Below are 21,014 nucleotides of genomic sequence, written 5' to 3'. Positions count from 1 at the left end.
CAGCACTAATGACACAACTGCTACAAGTTAAAAATATATTGGTCACTGTTCTAGGAAACAAAGTCACACCACCACCAAAACACAATATCTAAACTGCCTACAATAAATGCTTGATTGCTTTCTACAAACAAGCACCACATCTACGACCTACTCACTAACACACAACCTGACTTACTCTTCATAACTGAATCATGGTTAGGAGATGACATGGCTCCAGTGTTGCATGAAGCCATTCCCCTAGGCTATCAAACTATCACACAAAATTGTATAGGCAAAAGAGGAGGTGGACTAGCTGTTATACTCAAGCAAATAATAAATCTCACCAAAACTGATGACATTTCTATACAAGATTGTGAGGCCCTCATCAGCAGATGCAATCCCAGGCCAACTTCCTCCTGTAACTTCCTCCTCCTTTATGGCCACTACCTAGCAATGAAACATTCCCAGGCACGTTCCTTGACACAGTTTCAAACTGATAACACTACACTCTAGCCTATGCATTCTTAGTGACATTTAGTTAGCACTGACCTAGTCGCATTGAACGTACATCAGATAGTACACAAACCCACAGAAATCTCTGGACACATCCTAGATGTCATTTTTTGCAAACTCAGAAGTAGTTACCCTGTTGTGTAGCCATTTTAGTTATAGCTCCATGTACGTTATTTTAACACACTAGGCCGCTGTGCACTTTAACCTAGATATATATTATTCAGCTTTGCTTTATTATTATTACAATAACCATTTTACGGTCTTGTTTTATTGTCATCTATCTAACTGTTTTTGCCTCAGCCAGCACTGTTCTCAAACAAGACATTCTTGATCACTCTGTGCTTTATTCAAGGCTACAGCTCAGTACATTGCCGGTGAACGTGGTAGAAGTTTAGTCTCCAACATTCGTAGAAAATACACATTTTCTCCGAACATAAGCTGTGTTATCATATAAACACTTCCTTATCCCTTACACGTTAGAGGGAGATTCCAGCCAGGGAACCACAACTGTATGCTGATTGCTGAGTGCTTCGCTACAGATGCTAACGCAGACCACAGGCCTTTGCTCAGGTATGGGGGTTGATGTCTTCCCATAGGAACCTGAAAGGCAGAATTGACAATATGATAGCGTTGTTTTTATGCTTCACTCTTCTCATCACAATTTTAAAACTGTCATGTTGTGTCGCTTTGCTATCTAATATGCAGTCATTTTATTAAACTCATTACTGAAACATATATTGTCTCTGTTTGTCATTTATCTATGAGACTGAATTGTAAATGAGAGAACCGGATGTGACCTGAGTGACCACGACTTCCCTGAGAAGCCTAGTATGTCATGCGCTCAGCTGCCCAGTCATCACTATCCTTTGGTAGAGATGAGGCACTGCTAGTTAACCGGGTGTCACCTGCAGTGGGTTGGACTCAGTCTCCCACACCGTGGGTGATTCTGCCACTCAAAATCCAGAAGTCTCATTTGAATAATGAGAGCCTACGCGACAACCCTTCAAAGGATTACTCTAGTCACATGGTCAGACCACCATTTCTTAGTTTTCCAACATAAAACAGCACAAATCAACGCACCCAAAACCACCTTACATGCATCCACCTATTGACCATGAAACAAACTCAATGTTGAATACTTAGAAACACAAGTAACATCCAACAAAGATCTAAACACAATACATTCCCTTCAAAAACTTCAGTGGTTACAGGAAGCTTTTTATAGCCTCAGACCACTAAGAAAAACAAAACAGGACAAAATTAAATAAGTACCTTGGAGAAATACAGAACTAAAAAAGATAAAATAACAAATTAGAAGGCTGCAATGAACCTGGCTCAAAACAAGCAGCAATCAAGACAAACTTCACCTACACAAACTTAAAAGAATATTCAAATTCACAATCAAAAAAGGCTAAAAAAGGGACTCTTCAGACAAAATTCAAAATGCTAAATGTGCAAATACATTTTTTTAAAAAATTCTCACCGTATTTTGTAAACCTAAATGGACAGAAAGCACTCATCTAATTATTCAGGAATTCACAGACAAACGGGCAAATTAGTACACTACCAAAGCAGACACATTGGACTCCTATTTAAAACAAAGGAAAACCACCAGCACAACCTTTTTCCCAAAATACCCCCCAAGAACAGACTCTGCATTCCTTCAAACAAATAACACAAAGTGAATTTATGGATCTGGTCAAAGCAAGCAGTCCTTACGCTGCCCTTCTCATCCTTGTCTACCACAAAGTTTCAAGAACATTCTTTTAGCTACCTCTGCCGCAACACCAGTAAGAAGAATCATCAATATTTATTTAACCACTGGAATCTTTCCAAAAGACCTAAAAAAGGCATATATATGCCCCTTATTAGAGAAAACAAACCTGGACCTGCATGACCCCGACAACTGCAAACCAATTACAAATGGACCTTTCTTGGGCAAACTGATAGAAAGAGCAGCATTTGCCCATCTGTTGCAATTCATTGACGATAACCCCTACTTACAGACTACCAAACTGGATTCCGCCTTGGAAGAAGCACTGAACCTGCCCTCCTCACTATCTGGGATGTCCTTTAAAACACAGTGGATCAGAACAGGGTTGCTGCACTACTTCTCTTGGACATCTCGGCTACACAGTTGGCCATGACACCCTAGTACAAAGGCTCTACAAAGCTGGCATAGAGGGTACTGCTCTCAACTGGATCACATCCTACCTTCAAAACAGAACAAATGTCACCCACACTCCTATTTTCTCATCCAAACTAGTTCAGAAAAGCAGGGATACCTCTGGGCTCTATCATCTCACCCATGCTTTTTAACATCTACATGAAGTAATTACTAGAAAAGAGCAATGAATTTCAGCTCACATTCTACAACAAAGCAAATGGCACACAAATACTCCTTAAACTGGAAAACTCCGAAGACACTGGAAATTCAAAAATCTTCAGTTGCCTCAGAACCATTGATCAGTGTATGACATGGAGCCATCTCAAATTGAATGCTTCCAAAACAGGATATACTCCAGTGGGGAGTGGAAAAATTATGACCCACTCTGTGCCTGGCCTGACTATCTGGGACCACCTCTTAGAGTATGTAAGGAAGTAAGCAACCTTGGAATTACCATGGACTCCAAGTTAACAATGAATACTCATGTGGACAAATTAGAAATATCAGGCTTCATTCACTACGAAAATTGTGCAACACACCTTCCCCCATCTGTGATTTCCACACAAGACTTCTGTCTATTTTGTACTGTCTTAACTTGATTACGGCAGTGGCCTCTACCATGGATCATCTCTGTCAACTATGAAAAAGTCACAACAGATTCAGAACTCTGCTGCCAGACTACTCCTACAAGTAAAGCCACATGCCCACATTCTCCTGCCTTGAGCCCCCTACATTGGTTACTTTTGCCAGAAGATCCACCTTCAGGCTGCGTGGCATTACCCACAAAGCAATACATGGAACAGGACCACTTTTCATCAGGAATAAAATTATCCAATACATCCAAAAAAGGAACCTCCGCTCGAGCTTGGCACTTCACCTCAAAACCCCACCATACAAGGAAAAGACCATAGGTGATAGATCTTTCTCTGTTCAAGCAGTCAAACTATGGAATTCATTATTCTCAAATATAAGATCAATGGATAAGTATCTTATCTTCAGAAGACTACTTAAGAGTTGACTCTTTCCTACATAACCACCATACTCAAACACTAATGCACAGCAAATCCCTGTCTATGTAAAATTTATAATTTGATTATATGTCTGTACCGAGGTATGTGTATTTCTTTGTACAATAACTTTGTTTTTTTAAATATATAGATAATCTTTAGAAATGCTTAACAAATGTACATATTACTTACAGTTAAATATATACATATATTATTCTATGCCTAACATGTTAATTGCATAGTCTTTTTGTGAGTTGACTGATTAGATGCTTATGGGTCTCTGTTTTATTTATCTATCACAGTATGTAAATATAACTGTTTTATCTACAAGTGCTTCATTATTGAAATATTGAAGAAAGTATAACTTTTTTTTAATTGAGTTAGGAAAAATAGACAAATTAGCTTCAAGTACAGCATCACTTGAAAGTCTGGATTTATACAATACAACCCTAAATCTCAATATATTGTCTTCTCTATACATATATTCCCTTCCTATTTAGTCATGTATCTATTTATTTATTACTTTCACTCTCTCCAGTGCAGTACTCTGTCTCATCCAATACCTCTCTCAACATATAGTCTACGTCCACTTTCTGACTTCCCAAACCTCATTCTACCACAGTGATCGCCAAAACAACCCTTTGTAGACTGTCCCCCCCCCCCCCCCCTGTCCCTCCTGGCTCACCTCAGACCTCAGTTTACTACTATGATCTCCCAAACAGCTCTTTCTAAATTCTTCCCTCATGTTCTCTTTGTTTGACTCATCCCAAACATCATTTTACTACTATGATCTCCCTAATCTCTTTCTACAGACTATTCCCTTCTCCATCTCTCCTTTTTACTCATCCCAAACCTCATCTTACTACTATGATCTCCCAAATAACACTTTCTAAACTCTTCCTCCTCTATTCCTCCATTATCCTAGTCAATCCAGCCTACAGACTCACATGTCCACCACTCATATTAACTCATATTTCCCTATACTAATCCATCACTTATACATTTGGGTTCCGGAGTAGCGAGCAACTCGCCAAAAAGCGATTCGATGCCTCGTTTGGTGTTGTAAGCGCTATATAAATACAATTGTAATCTCACACCTATACAAGACCCTAGTTAACAATACACCAGTCTCCCTACTCACCCTTACAGCATGATAGGAGGAGGCCGTGGAAACCCTGGATGATGATGAATGGGCGCAGGCAAAGGTGACCTCACATGAACTGGCTATTTCAGTGTGCTTGATCCAATTTAGATATTGTCATTGGGTTCACATTACCCCAGAGATACTTTGGCACATGAGACATGCCACGATGGTAGGATATTCTTCACTGGCCCCACTCCCCGCGCTCCCTCCATGTTGTAATATGGAACTGTCCAGTGGTGAGAGGGTATTGGTTGGAGATCAGTAACAGGAATGGGCGGGTGGTTGGCCGTAGTCTGGCACTAGGTCCTAAAACTGTCCTGCTGAGGATTATATATACGCTCGGGGAGACTTGTCCTGCAGGCACCCTCATTCCCACAGCACATCTGGTAGGTAAGAGAGACTTGGCTGGACACTGGCTAGATGAACAGGTTCCGCTGCTGCATGAGTGGACAAGGGGTATGAACTACTGTGCGGCAATGGAGAAGCTAATTTGTAAGGTTCGGATGGTCCTGCATACATCGCTGCAAACATGGGCACCATGGAAGAACTACACTTGACTCACCTTGTTAAATAACATAACAGTGGGACGGGGGAGACTTAGAACTACCAAGCAGGTTATGGAGCAGATGACCCCCATCAGTGAGATACACCCTGTGCTGTTATATGCCTCTGTTAATGCTGTAAGTCATTTTATTGTCCTTTGCTGTACCACTGTCCACCTCCAGTATAGATCCCTTTATTTCGGTGCGGGGTTATCTGGGCCGCAGACGTGAACCCTTTGGTTTTCTTTTTCTTTGTATAAAACAATAAAATGTGTTATATTAAACTTTCTGACTATTGCCTCTCCTTTTTTTCTCTTTCAAATGACCCTCTCCTTCCCTCCTCTGCATACCTCCTCTCTCTGAGCACAACCTACTCTGACACATGCAGGTTTGACTATTCTCTATTATTGTATTTCTGCAAGTTGCTGACAACTCATTTACAAGATCACAACCTCTCCCCATCCCTCTAAAAGTCTATGCAACCTAATTATACCTAATCTCCTCCAACTCTTCTATTAATCCCACAACCATGTGCATGATTCCCACCCCACCCCCCACTAATGATCGTAACTTACCGTTTTTAACTTAGTCCACAATAAAGAAACTGGAAATGACTAGATAGGATGGTTTACTTGAGTGAACAAGACTAATCCAAATAACTAACAGTAATCAATAACACTGGATTAACCACTAACCTTGGATTCCGGAGCAGCATGCTGCCCTGTGGGTAGTAAGTGCTATATAAACGCAGTTACAATTACAATTTAAAATTTCTAGTGCTCATTACTTGGGGTAGTGTGTTTCTTCCTGTGGGTAAACAAGACTCTGAGAATAGCCTTCTGTAATTGTGTTCAGTTGCCTTATGATGGCGCTAAAGGGATGGCAGACATTTGTTTTCCTTGATATTCTGTGGTTCTGACAACCCTGCCTTTTCCTTGGAAATCTCACTTGTGGGCTGACAACATATACTGCGTTTTCCATATGGCAGCCCAATCTCCCATTCTGTGCCTGGAGCTATGAGGGCCACTCTCCTTTACTGGCAATGGGTCCTCAGTTGGATTTACTGGGGCCGAAGGCTTATGCAGGCAACTGCCTTGTGGCAGGGTAGCTGGATATCCCACGTATCCAATCTGAACGGATTTGACCGATGGGATCTTATTGGCATATCCCACCTCAAGTAAATTGGGGAAGGCTCACAGCTGAAGACCTTCCAGGCTCTCCAGGAAGAATTCCACCTCCATAAGACACAATTATGCAGATATTTGCAGCTTTGTCATGCATTGGCAGTGTATCACCAGCAGTTGCAGGACCTGCCAGAGTATAGCCCTTTTGAGGCCCATGTCTTGTCAGCACCATTAGGCTGGGATGGCATCTTGTGGATATACAGATCTCTGATTATTAATTCTCCTGAATCCTTTAGAGCCCTTTAGGCTAAATGCAGTAGCGGCTCGGGGGCTCAGAAGGGGCAGCGCGGGGGGGGGTCGGGAGGAAATAAATGTTATTTTATTTTAAAACACTTACCTTCTCCGATGCCGTGCTCCGCTGCTTCCTCGATGGCTCTGCAGGCACAGGCTCCCAGCCTGCCCTGCGCCAATCCTGACGCTGCTGAGAGCAGCATCAGAATTGGCTGGTATCCCCCAGGGTGGACGCTCCCAGGCAGACTGGAAGCCTGTGCAGGCTCTCTCCAGCCCAGCAACCGTGTTGCTGGGCTGGAGAGAGCCCTGTGCGCATGTATGTTTGGCTGGCCTGAGACAGCCAGTCAAGCTCACATTCGCTCTGAGGGGGGAATGCTGTGCACTCACCCTCAGTACGTCACCCTGTGGCCCCGCCCCTTTTACTAGAAAACCATCATAAACAAAGTTTATGATGATTTTCTGGTAAAGCTTTCGCAGCAGCCGCTGCTGGTGGGGGCAACGCTCCTCCGCCCAAGTGGAGGAGCTGCCACTGGCTAAATGGGAGGATTGGATTGGTACACTAGATGAAAGTGATTGGAGAGATGCCAGGATGGCTCCACAAGAATATGTTATCGTAATACCTGCACACTTTCTACTTTTACCCCACAGCACTTATGGTGAAGGGGTGCACTTCCCACCTCTGCAACTTCTAGGTACACACATGCTGATAGCGATTTTTATTTTCACCTGGTGTGGTCTTATCTGATTATTGCAAAGTATTGGTCTTCTGTTTTTTCTACACTATCTAATATTCTAGAGAGAACCGTGGATTATTCCCACTATACTGTGCTGCTGGGCATTCTGGAGGATGTGGAGGGACTTTGGGAGGAGTGCACTCTGGTCGCAATTGATACTGTGGTGGCTAAGTGTGATATTTCTCACCATTGGAGGTCCTCCTCACTGCCTACTATTACAGAAGGGAGTTCTATTATGGACTGGGGTTCTAAAGTAGAAGAGTCCATCTACCAAGCCTGTGGTTGTCCCCGCAAACCAAGAAAATTTAAGGGAGGTGATGGACTTACTATAACATTATTGGCGAATTACATATTTGACGCTCCATGCTTTTACTGTCTGTTATCACTGTTGTAGACGTACTGTTCTTTGTACTGTGTTCTGTTTAATACCCTTGTTTAAAAAACGCAATACAAAGTTTGATTATAAAAAATAAAACATTTCTAGTCCTCTTTTAATGGGCCTTACATGCCATCGGATAACGGGGCTTCAGTATTACCAACCTCCTTGACGGATAGACCAAAGACAAATGGCCTGTCGACTGCAAAAAACATTCTTGAAGACATCCGAAGATGGCGCCCTCTCTATATATCCTGGTTAGAGTGGATCATCGTCATTAAAATGAATGTACTGCCCAAAATACTGTATCCCAGTCTAACCCTACTCCCGCCCCCTCAGCACATATTAAACTCCTTCAGAAAAAGCTCAGAGCATCCCTCTTTGTGGGGTTTGTAAATACATAAATAAATACAAATTAGCATGTATTTTAAACAAGCTTCTCATGTTTACTGAGAGACGGGGGCGAAATGGCCTGCCCTGACCACCGAGAATAATACTGGGCAGCGCACGTATGCTACATATCAGAATGGGTGGTTCGGGAAAGTGAAATGCCCTGGCTCCATATGGACGACACAGTAGCATGCAAAGCACTTTGGCATTTAGCATAGCTCAGCCTCCCATAACCATCCTAAAAGTGTATATGTTGCTACATTCACTAAAATAGAGCTTGAAATCTGGGACCAAGTGGCACTTAGAAGTGGACTTACAACGTTAACCTCTCCCAACACACTGATAGCAAGAAACTCCACATTTACACATGCATCATCTCCCCTGCTTTCACAGAGTGGGAGCAGGGTGAATGCAGAGTATTGAGCGACTTGTTCCAGGGAGGGTGTAAGAAAGTGTTATTATTTGAGAGGGATGAGAGCCTCACTCAAGAAATACACACAATCCCTGTCAGGGTGAGCCACAAAAGCCACTAAACAAATCTTTGTTAACCCTTTGGTTACCTGGCACCAAGCAGTCAGGCTTAACTTAGAGGCAATGTGTAACGCATATATGCAGCACTCAAACAATTAAAAAGTGAACACATCACACAATAACAATTCCAAGCGAATTTAAATAGTGACTTTTAATAAGTAAAATGGCACCAAAATGACAAAAATCTATTAAGTAGAACTGAGTTATAAACTTTTAAATTTTTAGATGAAAATAGCGTCAAAAAGCACATAATGCCAATCGCGGTTTTCTGTTGTGCTGGACTGGGTAAAGCCACAAGTTCAGGCTGACCGCGATGGGTGTCAGGTGTGATACAGTGGCCAGGTTCTTTCCACTGACAAGTTTACTTTTTCCAGTCTAAGACCATGCCAGGATCTGCAGGTGGAGGCTCACGTTGGTAGGGGCTGCAAGGAGGTCATTTTCGGCACGAGGAGCCAGTCGGATGTCGCGGACAGTCTATTGTGGCGCAAAGTGCCGGTCATCGCAAGAGCTTCACACAGAGGTGACCACTCGACTTGCGTTCATCTCTAAATTAGCAGACAGCAGTTCATCAGGGCGGCGGAGTAAATTCAGATTTTCCCAGCTTTAGTGAAGGAAAGTCTAGATTTTATTAAAGACACGGAGGCGAGTATTATGCTTTCCTTTCTTGCTTTAATCGAATAGCAGCCAAGATAACATATTACAAAAACTACATATCCCATGAAACATGGGGAAAAAAGTCATTGATGATGTCACAAACAAACAACCAATAATGAACGCCCAATCCTAATAACTATCTTAACTACGAGCAACAAGTCCTCTTTTCTTGCAGGAGCAGGTCAAAGCGGACGGAATAAAGGAATTATAACCAAAATAATGGAAAAAGGCCATTAATAAAGTGAAAAAGTCTTTGGCAAAGTCCAGAGAAGAAAGAGGAGACGGTTCCTTGGGAATATCACAACATCCAGATAACGCTAAGTGGTGAACATGGGAAATGCCAGAAGAAAGATGACTCCGAAGAAGGGCCTTACATCCGGAATCGACCTCTTCAGGATGAGACGAGTGGTTCAGGAGGAGCTGGCACTGAAAAAGAAAGGGTGGGTTAATAAAGCGGTGGGATAATACTCGCCTCCGTGTCTTTAATAAAATCTAGACTTTCCTTCACTAAAGCTGGGAAAATCTGAATTTTATTACAAGAACGGAGGCTCCTATTATGCTTGTTTAAAGCATATTAACAACTGAATCAGCCATAGAAGAAATAGGTTTGCAATAAAAGGTCCTAAAGGTAGTAACATTAGACCAATCTGCTTATCTAAGAATGTCCTCCAAGCGAGCTCCAGCCCAAAAAGCTTTAAAAGCCATAGCACCTCTAGTGGAATGCGCTCCAAAAGAGGTAGTGTTGATACCCGCAAGGGTCATAACCCATTTAACCCAACGAGCCAGAGTAGGGGAAGAAACGGGTTTATGAGGTTTAGAAAAAGAAATCAGTAACTGGTGAGAGGAGGACGTTCTTAAATCTGCAGTTCTGGCAATATAAACTTTTAAACATTTACCAACACATAGTTTAGGATGCAAAGGAAAATACGGATAATGAATTATAGAAATGTTAGTTTTAGTTCTCCTATGAACTCTAAAAGATACATCAGAAGGAGAAAATTGAACGGAAGATATATCCAAAGCTCTTACATCAGAAACACGCTTCAATGAAACTAAGCATAGCAACATAGTTAACTTCGCAGAAAGACACTTTAAAGAAAGTACATCATTATCGAACCAAGAATTGAACAAATTTAAAACCAAATTCACATCCCATAAATGCGTGTATCTAGGTGTAGGGGGATTAGAAAATCTTACTCCCTTCAAAAGACGACACACCAGAGGATGTTCCCCAACCGGTTTACCATCGATACGAACATGTTCAGCAGAAATGGCGGATCGGTAAGTATTCACCGTTCTATATGCCCTTCCTTGGGAGGCAAGAGATGCTAAAAAATTAACAATTAGAGTCACATCGGCTGAAAAGGGATCTGAATTCCTGTCCAAACACCAGCCACTCCAGACCAGCCAGGCAGACTTGTAGGCCTTGGATGTTCCTGGGGCCCAAGAGTGGCGGATATATTGAGCAGCTTCTTCCGAAATTCCTGGGGTTCTCCAGGCTGACCCGAAATCTTCCATGCTACGAGAGTTAAGGAATGGTCGAGAACCATGTCGTGGGGACGACCTTCTGGATCGAGCAGGAGCTCCGGGAAGGAAGGAATCAGGACAGGAAAGTCTATTGATAATTCTAGAACCGAGGGGAACCAAGGCTGGGTTTGCCAAAAGGGTGTCACCAACACCAGGGAGGCTCGTTGACGACGAACCTGAGCCATGACTCTGGCAATCATCATAAAGGGAGGAAAAGCGTAATTGAAATGGGGAGACCAGTCTTGGAGAAAAGCGTCTGTATCGAGAGCCTGGGGAGCCGGTCTCCAGCTGTAAAACCGTGGGAGGTGAGAATTCAGCCGAGAAGCAAACAAGTCTATCGACATGAGGCCGAATTTTGAAGAAAGTTTGTTGAATACTAAAGGATGAAGACGCCAATCGCTGGAGTCTTTTAGGTAGCGTGAGCACCAATCTGCTATGGTATTCATTTTCCCTGGAAGATATTGTGCCGTGACCGACAATTTTCGGAGAAGGCAAAACTCCCAAAAGCTTTTGGCTAGATCGGCATGGGATTTGGATTTTGTTCCCCCTAGATGATTGATATATTTTACGGCGGAAATGTTGTCCATTTTTAGGAGAATCGAACAGCTTACCTTGTCCTTTGCGAAGGTCTTCAGAGCAAAGGAGCCTGCAAGCATCTCTAAACAATTGATGTGCAAGGCAGACTCCTTCTCTGACCATACGCCCCCAGTCGAGACGTTGCCACACCTTGCGCCCCAACCTGTCCGACTTGCATCGGATTCTAATACTAGATCTGGGGCCGAGGAGAAAATAGCTCTTCCGTTCCAGGCTTCTAAATGATCGAGCCACCATTGTATCTCCGCGCGAGAATCCTGATCTAACCGAACGACGTCCGAGTACTGAAGGCCCTTGCGGAGATGACGAATCTTTAGTCTTTGAAGAGCTCTGTAATGTAATGGCCCTGGGAATATGGCCTGAATGGATGAAGCCAATAGGCCCACAATTCTTGCCAAGGAACGCAGAGATAGATGAGAGAGACTGAAGACCTGCCGTAATTCGTGTTTTATACGACATACCTTATGATGGGGAAGGGACAGAGATGTGGTTTTGGAATCTATGAGAAAACCCAAAAACTCCACTTGAGTAGAGGGAACCAGAGAAGATTTTTCCATGTTCACTAGAAAGCCCAGAGACTGTAGTAGATGAAGGGAAATGTGCAAGTGTTGCAACAGAGTATCCTTGTTCTGAGCCATTATGAGAAAATCGTCCAGATAGACGATCAATCTTATTCCCTGAGCTCTTAAAGAAGCTACCACTGGTTTCATCACTTTTGTGAAGCACCAAGGAGCCGAAGCTAGACCGAAAGGGAGGGCTTTGAACTGAAAAATCGAATCTTCCCATTGAAACTGAAGGAACTTTCTGTAAAAAGGATGGATAGGAATCGCAAAATAAGCGTCCTGAAGATCCAGACGAACAAACCAATCGCCCTCCAACAGAATGTCCCTGAGATGCAGGATCGTTTCCATTTTGAAATGATTGTAAACAACGTAGTTGTTGAATAGTTTTAAGTTTATCACTGGACGAAATTTCTTGTTTTTCTTTTGTACCAAAAATATGGCGCTGAGAAAACCCGAGGGATGGAAGCAAGTCTCTTCTATTACATTTTTTGAGATTAAGGATAAAATCTCTAGATTCATCAAACGCGATTGTTCTTGAGAGAACTTTAGAGGAAGAGGTGGAGAAATTTGGCTGGGAACTTGATAGAGATCTATGCAATACCCCTGAATGGTTTGAAGAACCCAAGGGTCCGCGGTAATTCGGCACCAGTTCGAAAGAAAATGGGCTAATCGACCACCTACAGGAAGAGGGCCAAAACATAAATTTCTTACCTGAGACCTGTCCTCCCCTTTGACGGAAGCTTCTGCTCCTGAAACCTCTCCCTCTTTGGGGGTAGAACTGAGGTCTGAAGTCCGTGGAGTAGCTGGAAGAGCCTCGGAAACTGCCACCGCGGGTGGCGAAACGGCCGGTAAAGCGGCTCCTTCCTTTACCGGCCCAGGCAAAAACTCTGGAGTTGAAAAACTTCTTCTTTGAAAATTGAGCCTTATCCAATGTTGCAAAGGTAGAAACATATCTACCGAGCTCTTTAATAAATGAATCTCCAAAAAGAAGGCCGTCCGCCTGCTGTCCTTCCTCCCTGGCTGCGAAACTGCCCAATTTAGGCTCTATCTTGAGTAAAAGACTCTTACGTCTCTCTTGAGAAATTGCGGTGTTTGCATTTCCCAGCAAACAAATTGCCCGCTGGGCCCAATTAGACAGAGCTTCAGGGTCAATCTGTGAGCCTTCCAACCTGGCATCGTCAGCTAAATCAAGAATCCTAGTTAAAGGACCAACCAAATCCAATAATCGGTCCTGGCAAACGGACCATGCAGGGTCGACCCCTTTCTTAGGATCCTTACCAAACTTGGAGAAAAATAACACCAGTTAGGATCAATTACCGGTGTCGAAGTCATTTTACAAGGAAGGGAGGGACGAGGACATTCAGATCGTAGTTTATTTCTCGTGGCTTTATCTAACGCGTGTCTTAAATGACACGAAACATATTCCGCCACGTGATCAGACGGGAACCATTCCGTAGAATTTGGGTGGTGTATTAACGTCGGATCAAACATTGGTTCCCCCAAAGCATCCAGTACTGTGAAATCATTAACCTGTGAAGGATTTGTATCAGAAAGAGAAAGTTTTAGCCTCTTCTCTAAAGGCCCTTTCTAGAGGTCGTCAGGACCCTGTAAATCATCATCGTCCCCATCCTCATAATCAATGTCATCATCAGTATCCCTCAACTGAACAATATTCAAAGGAGAGGGATCCTTTTCCACCGTTTTGGGTTCCTTACGGGGGGAAGGTCCAGCCATCTGGGGAGATTCATCAGCACTCGAATGTACTTGAACTTTGGAAAATATGCGCTTTTTACCTTTACCCGGTTCCGCAATATTGGAACCCTGAGAGGACATTTTCTTAAAAGACAACTTTAGCTTTTTTGACATTTGAAGCATAGACGAAGATACAGCCTGTTGTACAATGTCCTGAATAAAAGAATTCAGATCAGCACGTAAATTATCCATATCTATGTCATTGGAGTGATCAGCTACTTGTTTTGACATAGTAAAGTAAATAACAATATGAAAAGATAATAATAACAATAGTAATAAAAATAATAAGAACAAGGATGCCAGGCAGAAAAACCCCCAAATTGGAAGGAAAACTGTTTAAAAATTAAACAGTAAATTAAGGGTTAAAATGTTGCGTGGGCGTGAACAAGAGATTGACACCCAAAGTCCCAGAAATAAACAAGAGATACTGAAGAGGGGCGTGTCGCGCCTCCCTCGATATAGCCAAGCCTCTCAGTAAACAGCTGAGATCGAAAAACGGAGCCTCTCGAACCAGGGAGAGGTTACCGTAGCGACGCGTCAGTGCTGGCCGAGCTCTTCTGAGGAAACGCGTTGAAGCGAGACGCGCTCCTCAGGAGAGAGCGGCGGGAGAGCCGAACGTTCGAAAAGAACGCTCGGGTCTGCCTGTGAAGCGCGAGGCAAGCGCTTTTGAAGAAAAAACGGCCGAACAACGGAAATAAAGAAATAAATTAGTAAAATGTTACACATTAAAGTTAACCTATTCTGAGGACATTATCAAAGAAAAAGTAGATGTAATACACACAACAATACACAAAGATAAGAAAACGAAATGAGGAAAGAACTTATCTTGACTGCGAGCAGCAAGAAAAGAGGACTTGTTGCTCGTAGTTAAGATAGTTATTAGGATTGGGCGTTCATTATTGGTTGTTTGTTTGTGACATCATCAATGACTTTTTTCCCCATGTTTCATGGGATATGTAGTTTTTGTAATATGTTATCTTGGCTGCTATTCGATTAAAGCAAGAAAGGAAAGCATAATAGGAGCCTCCGTTCCTGTAATAAAATCTCCTCCTCCACTTTGACACTGTCCTCGGAAGGCTAAATTGTAATGAGTATTGCCTTGGGTAATCGGGACATTACCTCCTCTTTCCAGTGAATATATGGTGAGGATGTGCTAAAGCATGGAACTCCAACAGACAGGCTGAGAAAGAAAAACAAAAAAAGGACACGTGGTTGAAAGATTGCAGTACCTCATAACAATAAAATACAAAAGAAAAACAATTGCCGGCAGTGACCAGCACGAGAGAACCAAAATCAATAGCCTGCCTCCCCTCTGCAATGTGTGATGTGACATAAAGGTTTGACGAGGTCACCAGGTCTCCGAAGCGCAAAATGTCCTTAAGGAAAGTGTCTCTAGAAATGCGAGTTAATCCCATGCACTAGGGTTAAATTCAGCCATTTCCGTTTTGCTCAAACACAATTGGAATTTCGCCCATGTAAATGCCTGGCTTTGCCCACCGTTACCTTCAGGACTCAGTCCCATAGAACTTGAATCTAACTCTCGTTTGATGTTGTTTTGTTTTAAATTGGGAACATGAACCAGCTTTAGTTACAAATGCATGCTACATGAGATATATTTTGATACATGCCTGTGTTACATCACTTTCTCAGGGTTGAAACTTTGCGGGAATCCGCGTCGGCGATGGAACAAGAAAAAGAAATGCTGTTAGAGATGATCAACAGCGTGCAAAACTGCCAAGACATGCGTAAAATTAGTGATGGTAGGTAGTTCCTAGTGATATTCGTGATACACCTGATAAATTGTTACTTACTTCAGTGCCTATATATGTTAAGATCTTTGGACATGTAGTTTGATTGAAATATGGTAACATGTATTTCGAAAAAAATGTTTTTTGCATGAAGTCATACTTGGACAGAAGTACACTAGAGTTTCTAGTATTTTTTTAAATCGTAATTTAAAGATGAGAACAAAGGAGTAACTCACATTATTATGGCATATCACTTGACGTCAGTGGCGTAGAAATCAATGGCCATATAAAACATGTCCACAATTTCCGGCTGTTCAGCGAGCTCGGAAACAGGCAATATTAACACTTGCGTGGAGGAGGCACTCTGAAGTAAACCCATGCTAGCAAGAGGGTGCTCCTTAACCCCCTCTCATCGACCATTTCTGCTCTCCCAGCACATCCAGACCATCCACAGCCGCAGCACACAGAGCCTCCTGGATGCACTACAGTAATTATAATTGGATTTATATAGCACTTGCTGACGAGGCGTCAAAGCGCTTTTTGGCGAGTAGCATGTTACTCCGGTACCCATAAGGATTAGTAGTGGATTAGTATAGAGAGATATGAGTTCATTTGAGTGGTGGACATGTGAGTCTGTTAGTTGGACTGACTAGGATAATGGAGAGTAAGAAGAGAGAAAAATTTAGAAAGTGTTACTTGGGAGATCATAGTAGTGAGAGATTAGGTCTGAGATGAGTAAAAAGGAGAGATGGAGGAGGGAAGAGTTTGCAGAAAGGGATTAGGTGTTTAACTAGGCCAATCCAGCTCTCTCTTACTCTTGTTGTTATTATTTCCGGATCTGCGGTGGGCAGGTTAATCATTTCCACCCACTATCCTATCTCATCTTGTGCTTTTTCACTACTCCTAACCTATCCCTGGTACCTCTCCTTTGCCAACGCCCACTCAGTCAAGCTTCATGGGAGAGCACCCTCGCCGACATCCAATGTATCGCTATGCGTCTTCTCACCAATACCAGCCACGAGGCAGCAAACTCTAATGGCGTTTTTCTCTACTTGGGCTTCAGCAGGATTCCTGAGACACACTTTTCACTGTAGGAACAAGGTACACAAGTGTCCCTGGCCCAAGGGTCGCAACAATCTGGTCCCAGTATTCTAACATCACTCTGTACTCCAAAAACATGTGTAAAAAGGTGATGTTATCTGTCCCTCCTTTTGGACAACATATACCTTTGCGGGAATATTTTATGTAGCCTCATCGAAGTCAGGGAAGTAGGATGAAGTATATTAAAGTGCAATATTTTGAACCTCGGATTGCTGGTGGTTGTTTGAACTAATGCACAGTGAGTCCTCCTTTCTTTATCTAAAAAGGGCTTCTCCAAATCCTTCTCCCACTTTGATTGAACACCCAGTGGGATTTTCACTCTGTCGTCTTTCGGAGCTTTTTAGAGTCTGGATATCATGTGGTGACCACCACCACCCTCCAGCATCGCCTCTAGTGTAATCAATACGTCAGATGTATTTGGGAACTGAGTTCCTAGTATATTTAGTTGGATGTTTAGATATTGATTTCACAAAGCAAGTGCGCTTAACTTGCTCAGATGTATTGATGGAGAGAGGCTAAATTATTAGCCTGAAAGTAGCAGAGAAGTCCATAGTGTCTGAGCTCGAGTGGCAGGAAGTAGTATTCTTGGGGGGTCAAGAGATCTGCCATTCGTTGAGCATCTTGGCACACCGGTGTCAATCTGACAGAACCTCAGTGTCCGCAGGGGCTCGCGGCGTTTGACACTTCTGAGCTGCAGTGATCCACGGATGAATGTCTTGAAGATGCAGAGTGTCAAGTCTTACAAAGTACACCCCGCCAGCGTCCAGAAAAAAATACCTTTTGGAGGCAATGTCTGAAAATGTTTTAATCCTTGCAACAGGCAAGTACGTTATAACATATTAACAGAAAATTAGCTAGGGAAAGACACTGGGACACTAGGTAGACAACTTTATTTGTGAAGCTTTATTATGGCATTATTCTAAAAAATATGTTGAAGAATACAGCACTCAGTGTATTTACGATTGTATAATATGCAAATGTATGATAAAACATGGCATCATGTGGCACAGTGATCCCAAGTTGTCAAGTTACCTGCCATTTTTTCGTTCCCTGAAAAAAATCTAATCCTAGGTAGAGCTGTCTTTAGCATTTCCTAAAACAGATTTCACCCTATCCGATACACTTTCCAACCTTAGTTTCAAGGGCACTCATTCACTTAGCTTAAGTGTTATAGGACCGTAAAATTGGCTCTCCCACAGGCTAAGCTTTGGCAAATCAATGTGCGTTGGGGAAGTAAAACAAACAGCATCGCTAACAGTCACGTGAGAATGATTCCGGCTTGCTTTCACTGTGTGCTACACCTGATCTTCACACCGTCAGGCCCTGGATCGTGTAAAGTTATCTGGCACGTAGTGTAGCGGGCATCATTATTAAGCCTTTAAGGCATCAGTCGACCTGACAAACCTGTTATAAACATACACAGATCCTTCGGATATTTTATTTACAGATAAACCCTATGTTCCTGTACTGCATGACATTTAAAACCAGAAAGAATTTTCCATGCAAATAACATCTTGCAGCTGGCAATGTTGTCCACCGCTTCTCAGTTAATATCACCTTATTGCACTTTTAAAACGCGTTCTGTCTGGCAGTATGCATTACCACTTTACCACTCAATGGCATACCCAGGGTTCAGTGGACACCAGTTCATGCAAATAGTGGTCTCTATGTCCTCTAGTAGGGTTGTAACAATTGGAGTCCATCAACACACATACACCGAGCCCCTTGCAATTGTGCCTGCTGCACTAATGATCGCTGTGCCCAAGTGTCCCCTCTTCTTCATTTGAGTTATAATAAATGAGAATAGGTCACCCCTGGAGACAAATACTTCTCTTACAACAAAACAATATTTTGTTCCGTGAAACAATGCCTTTTTAAAACACATCTGCTGAGTTTGTTTGCAAAAAGGTCATATTTGCTGAGTGGACACTATCGATATCAGTGACGTAATGCACCTAGCAGAAATACTGCTAGATTGGGTTACAGGGACTGGTATTTGAAAGTTTATTTATTTTACCCATAATGCCAATAAATAATCCTTCTGTTGCAATGAAAGCTTGCTGGCCGGCAGCAGGTATAGTAGGCTGGCACATACAACCTATTGACTGATTTGGTGGCTACTAATAGATCAAGCATTCGACTCCAAGCCAAACAAGTGCAACCTTGGTATTGCCTGCAATTGTCTTTCATCCTCGCCCCTTTCAGTGTCATCGTGCACAGTAGAAGAGAATGCTGGCAAAGATTCTCCAGTCTATGGTGTAGCATCAGTGAACTCCGAATCTAAATTTAAATGAGCCACATGTAGCATTTCCTGTCCATCTTCCATGAGGGCATCATGAAATGCTGAATGGCGTGTTTATCCTATGTTTTCCACGAGCCAGGTAGGGTTGTGCAGGCAGGACATAGGGCCCGGGTGCAGGAGATTGGGCCCCCTTCAGGGTGTTAGCATTGATAATGCAAGGGAATGAGGATTTAGCGATTGTGTGGTTGTAGACAGAGTGTTGCTTTTCTATAGAATGTATTGCTGGTGGAGGGCTGGATATCAATTTGTAGAGAAAGTCACGTTGGACTTATTTTAAGCCAAAGTAATCATCCAGAGGTATGAAGGCTCTGAATCTTACGTCCTCACATACACTACAAACTTACAATACATGGATATTCAATAAATCACGTGCCGGTCGAGCAGAATTTCCATCATATATGTATTTATACATATGTGAACAAATACAGGTATACTGTGACAAAGTGAATCAATAGTGTAGACGAAGCAGTGCTCACATTATACTAAGAGACAATATTTACAACACAAACACACTGTACATTACCCAATAGTATATACTTCATAAAATTAGCCAGCCCCTTCTGCTCAATACAAGTCTCAACCATTCGGGTTTTTTGTCGACGGTTAAACCCTAATATCTTTGAGGGGGTCTTCTCAGGACACCATCATCCAACTCTCATACCCATAAAGTGAAAAGCAGAAGGACTTAACTACTAGGACGGCCATACAAATAATAAACTCACCACCAAGGCGTTGAAATGTTCTATCTTCAATCTAGGACACAATCAAAAGTGCCCATTAATTACCCCACACGGCTTCAATGTGGTACCTAATACATCATCAAACTCTTACAAGCCCCACAGCTGCCGCTTCAGTAGAACCTACTTTAACAGATAGTATAACGAAGGTGGGGGCTTCCCCGAGCACGATCCACTCCACTGCTGGCTTTCTACTTTATTCCGGAACATTTGTGACATCCACGGGCCAGCCATTGATCTGGGACTTTCATTGCTTCTGTCAGCTTATAGAGACCGTTGTTGACATATCCTTAATGATAATTAAAAACAGGATCTCTTCTTCTCTGACATTTCTTACAGCTTTGCCCGTGTCTGTCACTTTAGATTAGGATGTGATCGCAAAGAAGCTTGAAGATTGGTTACGAACGTGGTTGGAGGAATCCAGTGAAAAAAGCTGTGTCATATCAGTCCTGGCGCAAAAATAATTTTGTTGCAATATTTGGGGTTGGGTTGGTACAGCAGGTTGCCGAAGGCTCCAAACGTTTGTGTCTGGCCCTCCAGGTGCTACATGAAGGCACCTTGCTTCACATTTCTTGCCATTTCACCAGGGACAAGGACACCGGCTAGATTGCATTTTCCCTCGATCAGGTTCAGACATGTCCTCAAAGGCTTCGTTCGGCTGGGCACTGAGGTATGCTATATTCTTTATTGAAAGACCAAAAAAACAGAGGAACCCGAAAAGCAAGCCACACAAATGAACCATTGATGGTTAATGAACTTCCTTTAATTACATTTCATATCCATCCACCGCTTTAAAACTGAATCAAAGGGAGGACATATGACAATGACTCACTTGTGAGGAGGGTATTGAGACCCTTTAAATTCTGCTTGTTCTGCAATTACACGTTTCCGTGATTGGACCAACACAGGGTCTGTAACTGAAGTAATTGAAGATGGGTGCATTATACCAAAATTCAGCACTAATATTCATCTGAATACCCCTCCGCAGCAGTCGTGGTGGAAGTCATTTTTCCAATAACGAAATGGGTGGCCCCCCCACTAGCCCATACGGTACAAAAAGCAGTGTCACTGACATCTCCTCACAGAACTGTGATTCTGGAGAATAATCCCCAAGGTCCTCCAAGAAACCTGCACTCGGGACAACAAGAACTTCTCTGGTTTCCACTTAGGACAGAGAGGGCAGGGCATGCCAGTGCCCCGGCTAGACGTTGCACTGATAGCTGTCGGGGACAGGCCTT

General features: G+C 42.8%; 1 protein-coding gene across 1 annotated transcript in view; it reads left to right on the top strand.

Moving 5' to 3' along the window:
• BAG2 (BAG cochaperone 2) overlaps positions 1-21,014 on the top strand; it is a 92,332-nt gene that overhangs the window by 57,449 nt on the left and 13,869 nt on the right. The window contains exon 2 of the mRNA XM_069235764.1: positions 15,539-15,648. Within this exon, the coding sequence (XP_069091865.1) occupies positions 15,539-15,648 (110 nt within the window). The remainder of the gene's footprint in view (positions 1-15,538; positions 15,649-21,014) is intronic.

Source organism: Pleurodeles waltl, chromosome 5 (genome assembly GCF_031143425.1).
Source record: "Pleurodeles waltl isolate 20211129_DDA chromosome 5, aPleWal1.hap1.20221129, whole genome shotgun sequence".
NCBI classification, from domain to species: Eukaryota; Metazoa; Chordata; class Amphibia; order Caudata; family Salamandridae; genus Pleurodeles; species Pleurodeles waltl.
This window is presented reverse-complemented; position numbering and strand designations above follow the sequence as displayed.